Source organism: Helicoverpa zea, chromosome 3 (genome assembly GCF_022581195.2).
Source record: "Helicoverpa zea isolate HzStark_Cry1AcR chromosome 3, ilHelZeax1.1, whole genome shotgun sequence".
Lineage (NCBI taxonomy): Eukaryota > Metazoa > Arthropoda > Insecta > Lepidoptera > Noctuidae > Helicoverpa > Helicoverpa zea.
Genome location: NC_061454.1, coordinates 1,408,648 through 1,427,097, shown reverse-complemented (window position 1 = coordinate 1,427,097; position 18,450 = coordinate 1,408,648). Strand labels below are relative to the sequence as shown.

At 34.8% G+C, this 18,450-nt stretch overlaps 1 protein-coding gene across 1 annotated transcript in view; it reads right to left on the bottom strand.

Annotated features, from left to right (window-relative positions):
* Positions 1-6,294: 6,294 nt before the first annotated feature.
* Positions 6,295-18,450, bottom strand: part of LOC124646183 (dual specificity tyrosine-phosphorylation-regulated kinase 2-like) — a 68,919-nt gene continuing 56,763 nt past the window's right edge. Inside the window, exon 9 of the mRNA XM_047186267.1 lies at positions 6,295-6,484. Within this exon, the coding sequence (XP_047042223.1) occupies positions 6,295-6,484 (190 nt within the window). The remainder of the gene's footprint in view (positions 6,485-18,450) is intronic.

Genomic DNA, 18,450 nt, shown 5'->3' with positions numbered 1-18,450 from the left:
TGTTTATGTGTAATAGGCTGTTGCCATGGTTTTTACTTAGGTACCTAATTTTAGTATCATCTCCATAATCCACCTAGGTCCTATTTATCGAAAATAACGACCAAATTAGTGTGAACTGCTTCTTGATACATAAGTAGAGTGTAGCGAGAAATGTTTCAAAATGAAGCAAATAGACGCTAGGCAACCACACACTTATTTTCTGTATTTACACAATTTAAAATTTTTATCTTTACATGTTCCTAAGGACGAAGGAAGGTCTTGACGGACAGACAGGCGGACGAGGAAGATATCCTACAAAGGATTATATTTCCTACAGAGGTCCGCAACTATAAAACATAATTAATAATGTTGAAACCTTGGGACCATGGGGCCTAAGTGCCCACAGACCCTATCGAGAAATTGACAAGTCCACTAGTGGCCAAAAGGCCACCCTATATTTCAACGATCCAGCGTGGCAATGCAACCAGTCTCTTGAGCACGATCCCCGCTGACTGCGATGCAGCAAAACTGTTGATACATAGTTTCCATTTTTAGTTTTTTATTTTCGAAAATATGTAGATTTGATATATTAAATAAGTTTGAATATTTTAAAATTACCAAATTATTTAACAAATAAATTGTTTTATCAAACGCATTCTACTCTTCTTTCTCAACTATAACAAAGATGAGCTAATCGACAATTAACAAGCTCATTGCGATTACGTTAGCGATGCACATTACGTTAGCTTACGCTACGCCACGTAACCGCGACCGATATGTTACAAATTGACATCAAATACTGTGTAAAATGCGCAGGAAAAGGTCCACTCTTTAACAAGAAAAACTAGTGATCTATGATCCATAAAATTCACGAAGGAAGGAAGTAGGAAGTCGAATGATTAGGCGTTCCTTCTGCCCCAAGCACTTAGGTGTGATGTGATAATTTTCCGTTAAAAACAAGTTTCTTCCAAATGAGAATGAGACTTTGGTTCTCTTGATAAGCCATGGTGTCAGGAAGGTTATATTTATCATACAAGGTACATACAAGATATTCATCGGCTTCGAGTACGAGTGCATCGATTTGAGTGACGTGATTGAATCGATTTTATTTAGAAATAGAATCGATTTATATTGAAAATGGAATTGATTCAAATTCGTTCGTGTTTTTATGTAACTACTCATATGTATAATTAAACAATTTGCAAATTGATTTCAGGTACATGTTAAATAAAATTCATTTATATACCTACATATTTAGTAAGACTCTATTTTCTATTTTCTCTATTTTCCTAAGACTTCTGCATTTTCCTACACAACCATCAGTTCCACTGGGCTACCTCCGAAGCTTACGGGATTAGCTGCCTTTCACCGATAGTGTCGCAAGTATACTAACTACTGGACAATCTAAACGGGACTGGACCCGTTTGCTTTCAGAATCCTCGACCCGCTTGCCCTGTTAATGTGAGAAATAGATCTAGTTTGGAAATAGTTTGGCAAGCCTGAAAATGCCAGTCGTGTAGCGATGTTACGATTTATAATGGGTATTAAATGGGAACGATCTTGCTGTGTTTAGAGCTTATATCTTCGCCTGTACCTATTCCTTTGCCATACTCTTATTCTACTTACCTGCCTTACATTACAAAATACTGGCTTTATAAAATATTTAGGTGACACGATTGACGCTAATCTTTTTTCAGTAAACATAATACCCATATGAGCAAAAATCACACCTTTAGCTATGATTTCTTCAAAACTGCTGAGCACATTTATTAATACTTACTTGGGTATCAATATGTGATCGAAGGAATATGGTACTTACTCCAGATATGTTTTGGCCCCTGAGACTTCCATCAAGCGCGGGTGAAACCAAAAGAGCTATATGTACACAAATAAGACAACAAAACTGCTTGGAAGAACTTTAATCATGACGATTGAATTATAACGAAAATGTCTGACGAATACATAACATATCGTACATATAGTTGGTACATATACATGGGTATACAACCCGCTAGTTCTAACCTGTCACACACACATTGTTCCGCTAACACTGGCATGGCGGGCTCAGGGGTCACAAGAGAAACACTGAATTAAAAAAAAAATACTTTTTACCTAATTATTTGGGAGATATACATATATGAAGAATTGAATTAAAAGTATTTACTACCCAAATACAGGGGGTTTAGAGTAGTGTAGATAGGATGGTAAGGCATAAGCTAGTACCAAACCATTTTAGTTGTGTTTAAGCATATGGCGCGTTCACTTGAATATCTCGTCAGTGGATATTTCATATAGAAAATGATATTTTTTCTTTTGCATTTTCATTCAAAATAATGAGCTTTTTTCTCATCTTTATTTGAAAAATAGATATGTTTTAAAAAATAAATAATTTAAAACAAAATAGAACTCCAAATTGATCCGTGTGTTCGATCTAGCGAATGACCGTCTGACCCCGCCATAGTTCTATATAGTTTACGAATACTTAAGTCAATTCACAGTTTGGCTTGGCCTAATCCTAAAACTAACGTGATAAGAGTATATACACAATCTTAGACAATTTCCTAGGAGTAACAAATTCTTACTAACTTTAACTAGAAAGAACAACTTTAACATTTAACTTATTCACTAAACTTTAATGCAAAAATAAAATACTTAACTTATATGTATTTGATAGAAATAATTATTCACAATGCTAGAAACTAATAAAAAGTCACACACTTAAAATTATATCGACCAACTAATTATTTTTATGTCATACTGGTTTTATGGTTAATGCTTTAAAAATAACATAGAATTTGAAGTGGAAATCAACACAATATTTTTAGTATTCAGAAAACAGTAAAAAAATGCTTAAAATAACAACTTTCAATAAAAAACCAAAGGATTCGATGTTCGAGTGCTTATACAAAAAAAACTAGGAGGTAAATATCTAAGTAGGTACATAGAATTTAGTTTCTGAAAAAGCTACAGAACCGAAAGCATTGGTCCGTTCATTATTCTATGAAAATAAACACAGTTTGACGACTAGAAATCCTACTACAATATTAAATAGATAAGTATAAATATATCACGTGCCGGTAAATAAAGTTAGGCGCAATTTTCCCTGCTTTTACATTTGTTAAAAATTCTGATCATTGTTCCATAGAAATTCTGAACGAACATAAAAACAAGGAATAAGATATATGTAAATGATTTAAGCTTTTGTTCTAGATAAATAGGCGAAGGCTAGCTTATTGGTTCAGAAATAATTAATACCTATCTATCAATTAATACAAATGATCTATTTTGGAATGGGTTACTTAAAGACAATATGACCTTGTCAAATATTATTTTATTCTTGCTTTTTAAAAAGCTAATACTTGAACAAAATGAAAAAGAAAGTATTGAAAAACATTTTAATCTCGGCCAAACTAACTTAAAATCAAAATAACTATTCAAAGTTTTACTTAACTCGACAATATCACATTTTTGTTTAAACAATAAATAATTCTAATTTTAAACATCGCAGCCAAACTAAAAACTAAAATGATTACTAAAAGATGAATAGTCAACTACTTGATAATTAAAATAATAATGACTATTTGACTATCAACACTTTGGTTATTTAAAGCTTAGAAATCTTACCTAGTGTAATATTGAATTTACAAAAATCTACAACATCACATTTACTAGAACATTAATGGCTACGTACCCGATTTTGACTATTATCCTAGACAATTAACTATTTGACTAAAGTCGTCTGGTCGTACTATTACGATCGTAGTTAACTTCAGAACTTTATGAAAAAACCTATATTTCAAAAAAGATATTTTGCGTTTTGACTCCTCTGAAATAAAGCTTCGGCTGGTTCTGAAATCAACTGAATATTTTGCAAATGAGAATATAATTGTAAAACGCAAACTTGTTGATCAATATTTATTTTTTGTAACTAGGTATGTACTTTGAAACATAATTCTCATTATTTATTGCGCGTTTTTATTCTATCTTTACAGTTAGGAGCGTGAATTTATCAATTTTAATCATTATCATAATAATACGACCAGACGTGTATCATAGAATCAAATTATTGTATTTATTTTTAATTTTAAACACTTTCCAACTCGTTGCAATAATATTAAATGGAATTATACTAAATTGTTTACCACTTCACACATTGATATATCCTTTTTTGCATCATTCGTTGTTACAAAAAAAGTGAAACTCATCTCGATTTGCAAATATAGTCTCTAATTCCATTTACCATTACGCCTACAATTCTGTAAACGCAGTCATTTCGTGTACAGAATTATAATTTCTAAATGTACTTTATACTTTGTAGCATATTTCCATCCGTGATATGAAAACGTATACCAACTTGTACTTTGTATCAGTCGACTATGGACAACAGAGATCCTAGTGTGAGTTTTACAAGTTAACTTTCTCGATGCGTAAATTATGATACAACTTAATTACGTAGCATTTATTTTAGAACTGTTCATTTAATAATGCTGTCATCGGCATTTGGTCGTATTAAAAACGCGCTCACTTGCGAAATAGTAAACCGGCAAAATGAATGAAGGTGTTATATTCAAATCGTGCGATTTAGTATTTGACTCTTTATTTTAGCCGTGTTATAATTACGGATCGAGAACGTCAACTTACAAAACTCGGAATCAGCACTCAGGACTTTAACGGAATTCGGTACACAAAATGGAACATTCTGGAATGTCTACATATTCCACAAAACATTGAAAGTTAGAATGATATTCGAAGATATGATATTTATTAGATATAACGTACATTTTGCTATTTATACTCCCTTTGTGGACCTCGAAGGCATTGTTCTATGAAATGATAATTAAAATTTACAAGAAATTATTTCCTACGGAAGAATGTCAACTTTTGCAATGATCTTTGGCACTTTAACAATACTAATATCGCAGTTGAATGACAGCTACTTAACTGAACAGAAATGCTATAAACATGTTTGAAATAGAAACGATAGGGCCGGTCATTATAACTCTTCAATCGCCAGGTGATATAACTCATTTGAATATAATAAACCAGTTGAAAAACAGTTGCCTACAAAAGCAAACTCTAATCACCGTTTTAAAATCCCATAGACAGACAACGTTGCCAAAAACTCAAGTAGGCATATTGCAATAGATCTCTTTAGTAACTCGAAGCATCATAATGATCATAAAATTATATGTTATGGCCTTATGACCCATTAGGCTAGGCTCATCTCAGTAGGTCGCTTACTGTTTCAATAGGTAATGGGGTTTACGTAACAGAAGTTACAAAGTAGCCTAGTAGGTGCATCTATTGATGCGATCTAAGAAAGGTAAATCAGTGACGGTCAAGTTGTGGATGAAGTGTTACCTATGTGGGGCAAGAAATGATTGGTCAGTAATAATTCATGTCAAAATGAATCTTACTGGTGTTGCTAGGTATATTCACGAGCCCATTCTAAGAAATGGCCATTAGTACCTAAACGTTGAGTATTTTGCAAAAGCACCTTTAAATTGGTAACGAATTTAACAAAAGTGCTAACAACAATTACCAATGGTCATTTTCTTCAAACTACTAATTCCATATTTCTACAGACGAAAATATTTACAAAAATATCATAGATGCAAAATTACGCCACATGCGGTTTTAAATGCAATCAATTAAATGAAACCACATCAAACAATTGTAAAAGAACATGATGCTGCAAGACTGAAAGAATTACACTCATTCAAATCGATGCTTTACATAACACTACACATTGACGAGTCAAGGTTACACTGAAATAACATTTTGTAAAAGTCTTATGAATGCATTTGCAGGTGATAGGTCAAATGACCACTTGTTATGCTCTGTGGGTGTCAGTTTCCAAAATAATATTGCAAAATTCTATTTTACGAAGCTAATAAAAGCCTGGCAGGTCATTCTTTGTGAAATTAATTTGTGTTTTGAGATATATTTTTGAACTTACTTCATGTTTAAGCAACATTGTAATCTATACAGCATTGATATCACTTTACTTTAAATTGCCAAAAAAATTAGGTTTCATTGTCCACTTGTTACAATTCGCTTGAATTCGAGAACTACTCGTTTCTTTACGGTTTACTGGGGTAAACATTGATAAGAAAATCTCCTCTAACTTCATTAGAAGACCATACTCAGATGAATAGAAATAATTACAATACAAATGTGCCAACCATAACCCTAAAAACAATGACCTATTCACCTACCGAGGCCGCACAGGAGTCCTACTCGTTGTAACTACGGAAACAAAGCAGCCGACTAAGGCAGGCACGCGGAGCCCCCCCTCGCTCAGGAGTCGCGAGGTCACGCGCGGCCCAGCATGGCAGCCACGTCGCCCGCCGACTGCGAGTGCAGGAGAGCCCCCCTTGTGGGGCGAGGGGGTGCGAGACGGGGTAGCGCGAGCACCCCAGCAGGGGCTGTGCCGAGCGCGCAGCCCGTGACGAACTCGTGGCGCGAGGCCTCCGTTGGGGTGATTCGCCGTTTTGGGTCCCACCTGGAAAGAATCGCAGAGATAAAATTGAGTTTCAAGTACCTTAGATGGTAGAAGTCCTCATCACTATTTTATTGCGCACTTCGATTTCAAAAATTTATCGATGTAATTTGTTTTCAAGATTCATTTTTATTTTGCAGTGTCATGATTAGGAGATGGACTTTTGCAACACGTCTTTCATTTAAAATCTCTATTAGTGAAAATATGATGTCTGCTTTCCTCTTTTTGTTACAATGTGAAAATCTGTCTATCGAAGCGAAATACTGTATAACATATAAGTAAAAAGATTTCGCAATAGGTGCCTAAGTAAGAAAACTCAATAAGTAAAGCCACCTTCACATTACATCACGAAACGTCCACAAATTAGCGCAAACCTTTTAATATCTATTACACAAAATCACGTAATACCAACCCGCGAAAATTCTAAGAAAAATGTTGCATCTTGACTATAAATGGTCCTTAAGTATTGCTCAATGGTCTACACTTCTAGCAAAAACCTCGGAACACTTCCTATTGCAAAACTCTTCAGGTTTGAGCGGAAACCTGTCCCGTTGCAAATGTAATACATTTTCAAATAGGCTCGTTTTTTGTATAGCGACAGCTGCCAGCTGGTTTAATTTTAGTCTCAGAGTTAATAGCTGTGGTTATTATATGTGAACACCTTATATGGTTTTATGTATCCTTCGTAAAGATGGAAAATATAGAAAGGACGCGATTGAGAATTTTTATAGACGGTTTTTTTGTGGTCCCGTCATTGAAGGCCATGGACGGGGTATTTACAAGTCAGTAGGTGTCCAAAAATTTTGTAAAATAGTGTACAGCGTCCTTATAAATTAGCATCATACATACATCATTTTCTAGCTAAACATTCTAATTATTATATGCAACAACATCTTTAAAAATATATATTGTCGTCCTTTCTGTTTGTTTTCTAGTCCTATGTCCTGGCCAACAGGCGTCAAGTACTTCAGTATATTTGGATCAAGGCGACAACTGTCACTTCTGAGCCGGCCAGGCCCAGACTGGCTGACCATTAATAATTCAACTAAAGTACCTTATTGGTACCTACGATATTTTGTAAAGTATTCGAAACTGAGAAATATGGTGCAGAGGTCTAAATATAGGGCTTAAAAATAAACACTAATTAAAAACGAAACTCGAATTCTACCTCGAGAACTTATTAGGTGATGGGTGATTCAAATCATAGTGAGAGAAGTAAAAGGGAGCTGTAACACAGGATTCAAAATCACCAATTTTCCATAAAGGAAAACCAATTGCTGTACCGAGTTACGTACAAAGAAAAATAGTTAAATTAAGAGAGTTCAAATTTTTTTACCAATATAAAGACGCTAAAAAGCTCCTCTTTTTATCGAGTGATCTGCAGGCTTAGTCACCTAACAAGTCCTAGTGTCAGGATTTTCTCAAATCCGTCTGAGGAAGAATTCCGATCAAATACTTTTTGTTGAATTGTATTAACAGTTTCAACTACGGGCCATGCAGCAATAATCCATTCTAATCATAAGATGCATTACAAACTTCCTACAAATCTACGAGTGTAATGTCGCAACACAGTGCGTGACCGCACGCCGCGAATACTTACTACCAACTTTGTAGTTCATCAGTCCATCGCATGTCTTAGGAATATTTATATTACGTAAATGCTGTAGTAACAGACGTTTAGCTATCATCAATTGTGGGTTTTAGCTTTGGTTTTGGTTGTAAGCACGACTGCTAAGAAAGAGATGTTGAGAACCATCTCCTGGTCGTAGGTACAGACGTCGACTTTATACCTTTTTGATCTAATTTCTTCCTACTGAATGAAACACTTTGACACTGAGGCGACAAACAGAACCGACGATGGAGAGGGATTTTTTATCCGGGCAAGGGACGAAATTCCCTCAGGCCATGGATGAAGGCGCTAGCAAAATCTAGTTTAGCTGTGTCTGGCAGTATTACACACTCTTGTCTAAAACGATAGGTTGTACCCCGAATACTATACTGAAAACAATTCTTATAACAATTATTTCTTGTTTGAAGCCAGTAGGCGTATTTGAGAGAACTCTGACCACAAAAAATTGTGTTCCCAAAGATAACTCTTAGAACTACTTCTTTATGTAACCCAGTGTAGCCCAGATTAATTTCAAAAGTATCGTGTAATCTTTCAAGAATGTGGATTGGTATGCGTACATCAGGATGGCACGCACTGAGGAGCTCGTTATGTCATACAGACTACTTTAATAGCATCAGCCTAGTCTAGGTAACCTGGTATAGCCTTACATGGTGTCAGGTTACACTTATGTCATGTTGATTAGGAAATATCTTGGCTCCTTTGACCATATCATCGCTTGCTATGTTAAGAAGTTTTGATAGGTGATCGATCGTTTGGTAATCCTACGCCTAGGTATATATAAAAGTCTGTAGTGATCAGGTTTGTTTTACTTTTCTGTATAATAAATAATATTGTATCTTTTATACCATGCCAGAGAAATTAGAGAAAAATAGGCACATATTTTTGGTATCGGCATAAAGTTAGTATGTGAATAAGTACTATCTATCTGTAATGCATGTAGCAGCAAAAATAAAATAACTATAACTAAAATAAGAACTAAATACGATTATAACACTTCCGCAACACGAAAACCAACTATCACTTAGATCAAATTTAGTTCTCAAAATCGATTTCAAAACTCCGAAACCAGTTCTTAGTTTAGGACATTTAGAGCGGCTCAACGATTGAGTTATATAGTATATCACAGAGTAAGGAAAAATGAGCGGAGATCCCATAATGCAGGTACGTCAGGGGCCTTTTTCTAGGTCAAATTCGTAAGGTGTGCATAACCAAAACGGTCAATTACGAGTGAACTAACAAGGCGTTTGGGTTTTCTTTGTCACGATACAAAGAAGGCGCGCAAAAAGGTAACGTTCCTCGTCCCCTGCTGGCCCGCATTTTGTTAGTTTATTATTATTATTATTTATTTATTACTTTCTTAGGCGATTTTCCGTCATGGCACCTCCACTAATCATTTTGTTCTCCATGAATATTATGCTGTTGCAGCAATTTCTTGATCCCTTTCTAATGGGTCAATAGCCTGGGATTCGAACGTGAGACTACTTCGTACTAACACGGCCTAGTAGCCCAATAGGCTGACTTGCGCATACGCAAGTGAGACGAATTATTGCAGGTCATGATCCTAAGTTGTTAGATATTTTACGATTCATTACAGAGTGTACAGCTACAATTCGTTTTATGACTATTTGACACCTATTGCTAAATATATGTTGAACTAACATGAATCGTATTAGTCCCATTGTGATTGTGGTTTCGTTACCATTTTAGGTAAATGTTGCAACCCACACTAAATAGAAAAGAGCGTTTTAAAAGTAAATAATAATATTATAACAATTAAAAGACCAGTTCATTTTGATTAAATAAATCCACAATATTCTAAGTTTATTAATATTTTATATCAAAACGCAATTCTATGTAACATAACTTGTACATCAACTATTATTCACGTTATCAGCATGTCAAATTGATAATCATAGTTTTTTGTACTCTTTCCTCTAGAACGATCAATTTGACTCAAAGAGTTGATTGGTTAGAACGCCGGTACGCATAGCCGCGTCAATGATGTAATGTTGGTTGCTGGTGGTTTCAATTATGCTCGTTCTTGGTTCTTGCCACGGAAGAAGGAATGATAGTGGAGATGCCGTAGGGAAGGTAGTTCAGGTACCTTCTTGTAGGTCAACTTACGTACGGCAGGATCGATCATTTACTAGAAATAACGAGGCATCTTCAAAACGAAACCAATGTGTCAAAGATTGGTCTTGATTGATTGGTGATTTTATTTTCGAAATTATGGGCGGGTTCCATAAAAAGCGTGTAAAGTTCCTCATCCCCTAAACGCCTGCATTTTTGCGCACTACTTTCTCAGGAGATTTTGCGTTGTAACATCTCCGCTAGTCATTTTGTTCTCCTTGGTTCTTGCACACGTAATAAATAATGATCGATATAATTTGATCAGCGGCGTTTTTGTAACAATCGCACTTTTGTTCTGTTTGTTCAATTATAAAGTCGTTGGCCCGTTTTATGGATTTATTTGTAGTTTTTGCAGAAATAAGTATATCAGGTACGGACATGTTCAAAACATTTTCCTAATTTCTTAGACTTGACTCTTGGACTCTGGAATATGTTTTGTTAATACGTACACAATATAACACAATAGTTAAGAATAATCATTTATTTCTTAAAATAACGGAACCACGGACCATACCAAAAAACATTTTTGGTATTTTTTGAAAAAATTATGGCCATGCTTTGTACGCAAACATTTCTTCGCAAAATAGTTGCCTGGACGGTATTTCGACTTTCGATTAGTTGCAGGTCCTGCAAAAACTCCGTTTTAGTCTTCAAACATACACAAATAACCAGCTACGTCAAAACCAGAAGGATGGATATACACTTGAATGCAATGAATAGACAACCAGATGACACAACATGGGTTCAGAATCGTAAAACGTTTGAGTCACAGAGAAAACGTAAAGTCAAGTGAAACCGATTCTAATTACCATGATGTTACATGATTAGATTAGACCCCAACTTACATATACCATGCACGTCTGATTACTTAAAGGTTTAACGACCTGTAAGTACCTATTTCCTGCTAATTACCGGACTTTGATTATATTGGTAGAAGCCACCCGGATCCTTTACTAGATTTTATGTGTCTCCTATCTTCATAAATATGTTATCTAAATAATTTCCTTGTTTTAAGGGGAAATAAGCATGAATACACTGCTTAACTTTTGCTTTGATAAAGTCTCTATAAGACAGTTTATGAAACCAACCTCCACCGCATCTGTAAATATGATCGTGTGAACCTCAAATCAACAGATTTTTCACTATCCAATAGTGAGACATCAAAAAGACAGTAAAACCCCTTCCTTAAGTCATTTATACGACATTTTGCAAATCTCCACTGACAAAAATCCACCACATTTACGTGTACCTACTCAACATTCCTTACAACCGCAAGTCGGTCTGCGCATACGCATCGAGCACGCAGTGAAAGGTTACCGCCGCACGGTGGATCGAAAATCGGCTGTAGAAGACATAGGATCTCGATGTCTTAAATGTTATTTTTTTTGCTGGAAATGACTTCTGTTGATCATTACTGTTGTATAAAATGTCATATGAAGTAATTGTGTGCACAAATGGAAGAGCTATAATTTTTATAAGAAAAAAATGTATGGAGCCGACATGAAAAATGAGGATATCTCTGGAATCGCAAGGTTGGCCGTTATATCCTTGCACACTGTTATAGTACTATTTATTTGTGAATTTTTGACATACTTAATATTGCGGCATCAGTTGCGATATTTAAAAAAAAATCGTCAAAATTAATAAATAAATTATGTTTATGATATGTACATTTTAATGCTTAAATATGGCTATACCAAGTGTAGTTTACAATATTTTTACAATTTACAAGCTTTTATTTAACTTGCAATGTATATCTGTATGTATGTTTGTATGTATGTAACTATGTGTGTTCGGGTGGAATTTTACAACTCAATTTTAAGGCACTTACCGATTGAGCTGAAATTTTGCATACATGTTTAGTTTTGATGACAATGCATGTTAAGCTATGTGACGTCATCCTCAATCCAACATGGCTAAATATACAAGATGGCGGACTAGTTATTTTTAAGGTACTTATACGATATGGGTATCAAATGAAAGGGATTGACAAGTAGAACACATCGCACTTTACGAAATAAAAATCCAAGATGGCCGCCGCTACAAAATGGTGAATAACCTATTTTTTCAATCCCATCCATATGGGTATCCAATGACAGAGCTTGACAGGTAGAAAATTGAGGTAAAAAAATCTTTAAAAACAATATTTTATTTAAATAAGCTAAAAAGAAAAAATAAACTTTTCTGTAACTTTACTGTCAACTTATAACGACATTACAAATCTATACTTATATTATAAAGCTGAAGAGTTTGTTTGTTTATTTGAACGCGCTAATCTCAGGGACTACTGGTCTGATTTGAAAATTTCTTTCAGTGTTAGATAGCTCATTTATCGAGGAAGGCTATAGGCTACTTTTTATCCCGGTACGGGAAGTAGTTCCCACGGGATGCGGTTGAAACCGCTGGCAGAAGCTATTTAACATATTTGACACAATTTATATGTTTTAAAAGCTTGGCGCGATTTTACTAAGAAAGTAATTACGAGTACTTAAATCTCGCGACAAGCTTTTAAAACGTATAAATTGTGTCATATATTTTAAATTTGAAATGTCATTATAAGTTGACAGTAAAGTTACAGTAGAAGTTTGACCCGGGAATGAAAAAAATAGGTTATTGACCATTTTGTAGCGGCGGCCATCTTGAATTTTTATTTCGTAAAGTGAAATGTGTTTTACTTATCAATCCCTTTCATTTGATACCCATATCGTATAAGTACCTTAAAAATAACTAGTCCGCCATCTTGTATATTTATCCACGTTGGATTGAGGATGACGTCACATAGCTTAACATGCATTGTCATCAAAACTAAACATGTATGCAAATTTCAGCTCAATCGGTTGAGGGCAAGTGCCTTAAAATTGGGTTGTAAAATTGGGTTGTAAAATTCCACCCGAACACACATAGTTACATACATACATACATACATAGATACATAAATACATTGCAAGTTAAATAAAAGCTTGTAAATTGTAAAAATATTGTAAACTACACTTGGTATAGCCATATTTAAGCATTAAAATGTTCATATCATAAACACTATTTATTTATTAATTATGACGATTTTTTAAAAAAATATCGCAATTGATGCCGCAATATTAAGTATGTCAAAAATTCACAAATAAATAGTACTATAACAGTGTGCAAGGATATAACGGCCAACCTTGCGATTCCAGAGATATCCTCATTTTTCATGTCGGCTCCATACATTTTTTTCTTATAAAAATTATAGCTCTTCCATTTGTGCACACAATTACTTCATATGACATTTTATACAACAGTAATGATCAACAGAAGTCATTTCCAGCAAAAAAAATAACATTTAAGACATCGAGATCCTATGTCTTCTACAGCCGATTTTCGATCCACCGTGCGCCGGTGACGTAACGGCGATCATCTGTCGCCGACCCGAGAGCGACGTGACGAGCCCGTTTATGTGAATCTTTTTACTTTTTTATGGCGAAGCTGATGACGTAGGAAGGTTTGATGGAGAGTTTAACTTTGTAGATACTGTATGGTTAAAATTGAGCCTGATAGCAAATATTGGAGACTTAAGAAAGAGTACAATAATATACTGATGCGTAAGAGTGTGAAAGACGATAAGGCTGGGACGAATGTTACTTGTGAAATGACGTCAGATATAGAAGTATTGAAGAAAAAAATTGTGGCGTAGAAAACAAATCACAATTGGCATATAGCCTAGAATAGATGATGATTATCAGCGTAAAATTCGTATGATTCACGAATAGAGCTCTTTTGAGTGTTAAGTAACATAGCAAGACTCGTCGGTTTAGTAGATTCCAATGTTGAAATTTACATAGGAAATGTTACCCAAAATTGCTCACTATCCTGATTGCTATCACATGACTAAGCTGCGGGTTTCTTAGTTTCACCGTCCTCCTCAAATATGAATCAGTAATGGAATGTTGTACCTTCAGCGAGGGAAAGGGACCTCCAATGCAAACAACATAATATATTATTTGTAGTACATTCTCGTTGAGAGTTCGTTGCTCCACTTTCAGTTCTCATTGCTTGCGTATTTGTAATCTGTGCGAAATCGATAACCGTCTACAGAGAGCGTGGTGTCCAGTTTATCTTAGGTGGTGACGTTGGGTAGAGAGTTACAAGTAGCATTATTGGATAGAACTATTGTGGTATTAGTCTGCAAAACGTTTTTATTTGCTGTAGAAGTTTTCGGAATTTAGTAGACGACGTATGTAATAAATATCCAACTTAAGTAGTTGTTTTAACAAAAAAATTCCTTACTTTTATAAACATTTCGGTACATTAAGCTTAGCTACTCATCATCTGCTTATCCTTTTGTTCTGTTGCTTCCAGTCTAACCGGATGCAACTGAGTACCAGTATATATAAAAGTAGTAAGTATTTTGACTGCAAACCTAGATAGTATGATATATCAAGAATCAAGAACTTCAATCGAGTACCTAACTGTTCCGTAATATTTATCTCCGCATATCCTAACATTTCCTCAAATCAATATGATCACAAGTTGTGACTTTGGCCTTCAGAGGCATCTCCATACAATGGAGGTCAACTTATAATGCACAGTTGCATCGCATCTGCACTCTGTTGAAAGTGAGGCCGGTGCATACACGAAGATGCACTTTCACCCTCGCCTACATTACACGGATTTCGAACAAGCCGGTTTGTATGATCGACAATATGGTCTTGAACTCGTGAGGCTAATTATGGTAATTTTCTGTTCTGTGTATAATAATTTTAAATCATCAATCACAAGTGGATTAATGAAATGAGCTAGAATCAATCAAAATATGAATTTAACGTAAATCAGTATTATTTCCTTTTAATTCATCTCCCTAGCCTTTTCCCAATTTTGTCGTGATCAGATGCCAGTCTAACCATATGCAGCTGGGTACCTGTGTTTACGTCATATTAAGTTCATTTGAATAACTTGGTTCTATCTTCATAAGAGCTATTGGAAGCTTTACAATCCTATTTAGTATTGTCCTATCCTAATTCACCCAGTTTTAACTATGACTTTTGTTTATCCGATTCCGTCTGTTTCTTTAGCAACATTTCTTGATATCCAGTTTCTTAATTTTGGAAATTTATCTAAAGTCAAAAAAGTCAAATCATTTTATGAACGTCAAAAAATATAAATAAAGTTGATTCTAGTTGCCCATTCCAAAAGTAGCTTCCCTTACATTCTACATTCCCATCACTATTTACTATTCAACCATACCTTCATTCACCATTACTAATCCCCAATTCCTATAAAAAGATACAATTCGTTTTGCTCACACATAGTAGATTTTTGACGTAGGTAACCCTCACGGAATAAACGCCAAAACTAACTTCGTCTGTACCAGACAAAACGAATCGTTTCCTCTGTTCCTAACCGGTCATAAGCTTTAGCATTTATTCCATAACGCATGGTGTTACCCACGGCGACGTAACTGGGCATTCGTCGGCCCTACGGCTTTCTCCGCTCTCACGGGCAAAAGGTCACCTGTGCGAAACTGTTACATCGCGACTTGGTTCGATTGCTAGCTCTTGATATACTGCTAAAGTCATTATAACTATTGCTTCCATTGAGTGTTTGGGTACTTTTTCGATACAATTGTTATTGATATCAAATAAATCTACACTATCTGTTGATTGTTTGTATCCTAAAGGCTCTGAAACTTCCGAATCGATTTGACAAATTGGTTCACTGTTGGAAAACTACACTGTTTCCAAGTGACATAGGTTGTAGTTTATCCCAGCATGGGCAGTAGTTTCCACGGGAGACGGGAAAAGGCTAATTTAATTATTGTTTAGATAACTTAAATGGGTTAATATATTTATGAATGGTTATGTAAATATTTAAGTAATGAACACCAATAATTTAATATAGGCACAGTTTAATATAGGCAGCAATTATATCTTTGGAATTAAGACTTATGTAATATTTTAAATGAATCATAACATTAATTAAGTTATGAGAACATTAAATATAATTACTGAAACTGAGATTAACATGTTTGTAGAAACTCAAGATGGTAGATCTTAATGATAAATAAACGTTGCATCGTGGAGTGACGATGATGCTGTGAGGTCAAACAACTAAGAGCCAGATCATCTCGTTATCAGCTACAAAAGTTACGAACAACGTGAACAAGATGAGAAAATGATGATAAACCTGCTATCATCCTTGCAGAGAAAAATCTTTGTGAAACTGAAAGTGAAGTGATGTAATTTTGGAAGAATGCAGCAAATTAAATAATAACAGAAGCACAGCAGTCAGTGAAAGCCTCAAAAAAAGGTATACATATTTCTGATAAGAAAACCTGATTTACTTAATTTAAAAAATCTATTCTATCGACGTTTCATAATTTTCGCTTACATAATCAATTCTTTTGATCCGATTGTTTTCCTCAACTTTGCGAGTCTTGCATACATGCATAAATTGACACTTACGAGGCTAAAGTATCATTGAGTAAACCATTCCAACAAAACCATAGCAATGACCAGGTTTCCTCGAACAACAAAAACTTAAGTGAAGTCAATAAAAAAAACATTTCCTAACCATTTGGACAAACGGAACATGTCAAAAAGCTTATTATTCTAAAAACGTCAGCAGATCCGTTCAAAGGAACCACAATGCCTCGTCTTAGCATTTCCTATTTCCGTCTCGCATTTGACGCTTCTGCAAAGAGGTGTGAACTTGCAGAGAAAGTCATGTTTTTATTGCTGTCACATTTACCAACTTCATCATGTTCATCAACACTTTCATTTTCTACCTTATGCCTATTGTTTTACTGTTCAGTTTCTTCATCTTAAGCTGCATTACTAAGTTGGTTACGCAAATGTGAGAACAAATTTACATATGCGTTTGGGTAAATTAGTCGTGTTTGGAAGCGCTCACAGATGGTTAGATACTCATAATGCGTTGAACGTTGAATGTTATGTCAATATGTTACGGAGCATTGGCTTCCGAATTTCACAATGGACTTGACAAATCTGCTATGGATATTTGGAGCAGTTTGCTGATACTTGGGTAGTTACAGCATCCATAGGAATGGACGTTGAGGTTGATACTCTTATTCAGACAACCATCCTTGCCAATATTGTAAATGTATCTCTACATTTGTTAAGCTTTCATGCCAAAACGACTGAATTGATTCAAATGAAATAAAGTGCACGGAAGCCACTTTTCAGAAAGGGCATAGAATACTTTTTATCGAGATGAGTGAAGAAATTCCGTTGGTAGCTAAAATAAATTCTGTAAATCCCGTTTTAACTTTCGCTTAAAATTATAAAAACATAGGAAGAAGTCACAGTTGTTTTAGTTTTATTGCTGCACTATAAACTACTGTACGATCAGTATTAGATAATGAAAACATACAAACAACAAAAAACTGTTTCCTCGCTTTCTTTGTACTTATCACAAAGGGTTTAACGCATCAGTTAATCACATTTATATGGCAACACTTGCTTTTTCTTTGCACAATGCACACAATTATATGCGTTATAGATATGAGATATAATCAGGGTGTGAAAGAAAGATAATTTCGCATCACTTTAATACAGAATTTTCTTCAGAAAATTATAAGCATGATAGCAAACGAAAGGAAGAGGAAAATTACTGAGGAAATGTAAATAATACATCTTAATATCTACACTAATCTTATAAGGCTGAAGAGTATGTTTGTCTGATTACCATAATCTTAAGAAATACTGGACTCATTTGAAAACAATTGAAATGTTAGGTAGCCCAGTTTAACGAGGAAGACTAGAAGTTTGTTTTTTTTCGGATGCATGGAGTAGTTCCCACGGGATGCGGGTGAAACTGCTAGTGAAAGCTAGTGATATTAGGAAAGAAATTATGCATCAGATCAAAGTCTAAAACTAACTGATAAAACCAGCTACAAACTAAAAGAAACGAGTTTTCAATACTTTCTATAAACATAGATTATGTCTTGTTATATAAATTAGAAACCGCGTATGAAACTGATGCCTCAGGAAACAGATTCATTGCCAGAGCTAATATTCTGCATGGATTACCGTAACTTGGATATTTATTTACACACTATGATAAAGCACATACAAAAGATGCTATAATATATGTATTTGAGGAATTTAATAATGACATGCTATTAATGCATAGCTCGCTAGGAATTTAAGCACTGATGGTGTCAGAGGTTGGAATTACAATCGACGTTGTGTTTTTGGCGGTATATATGTAATTT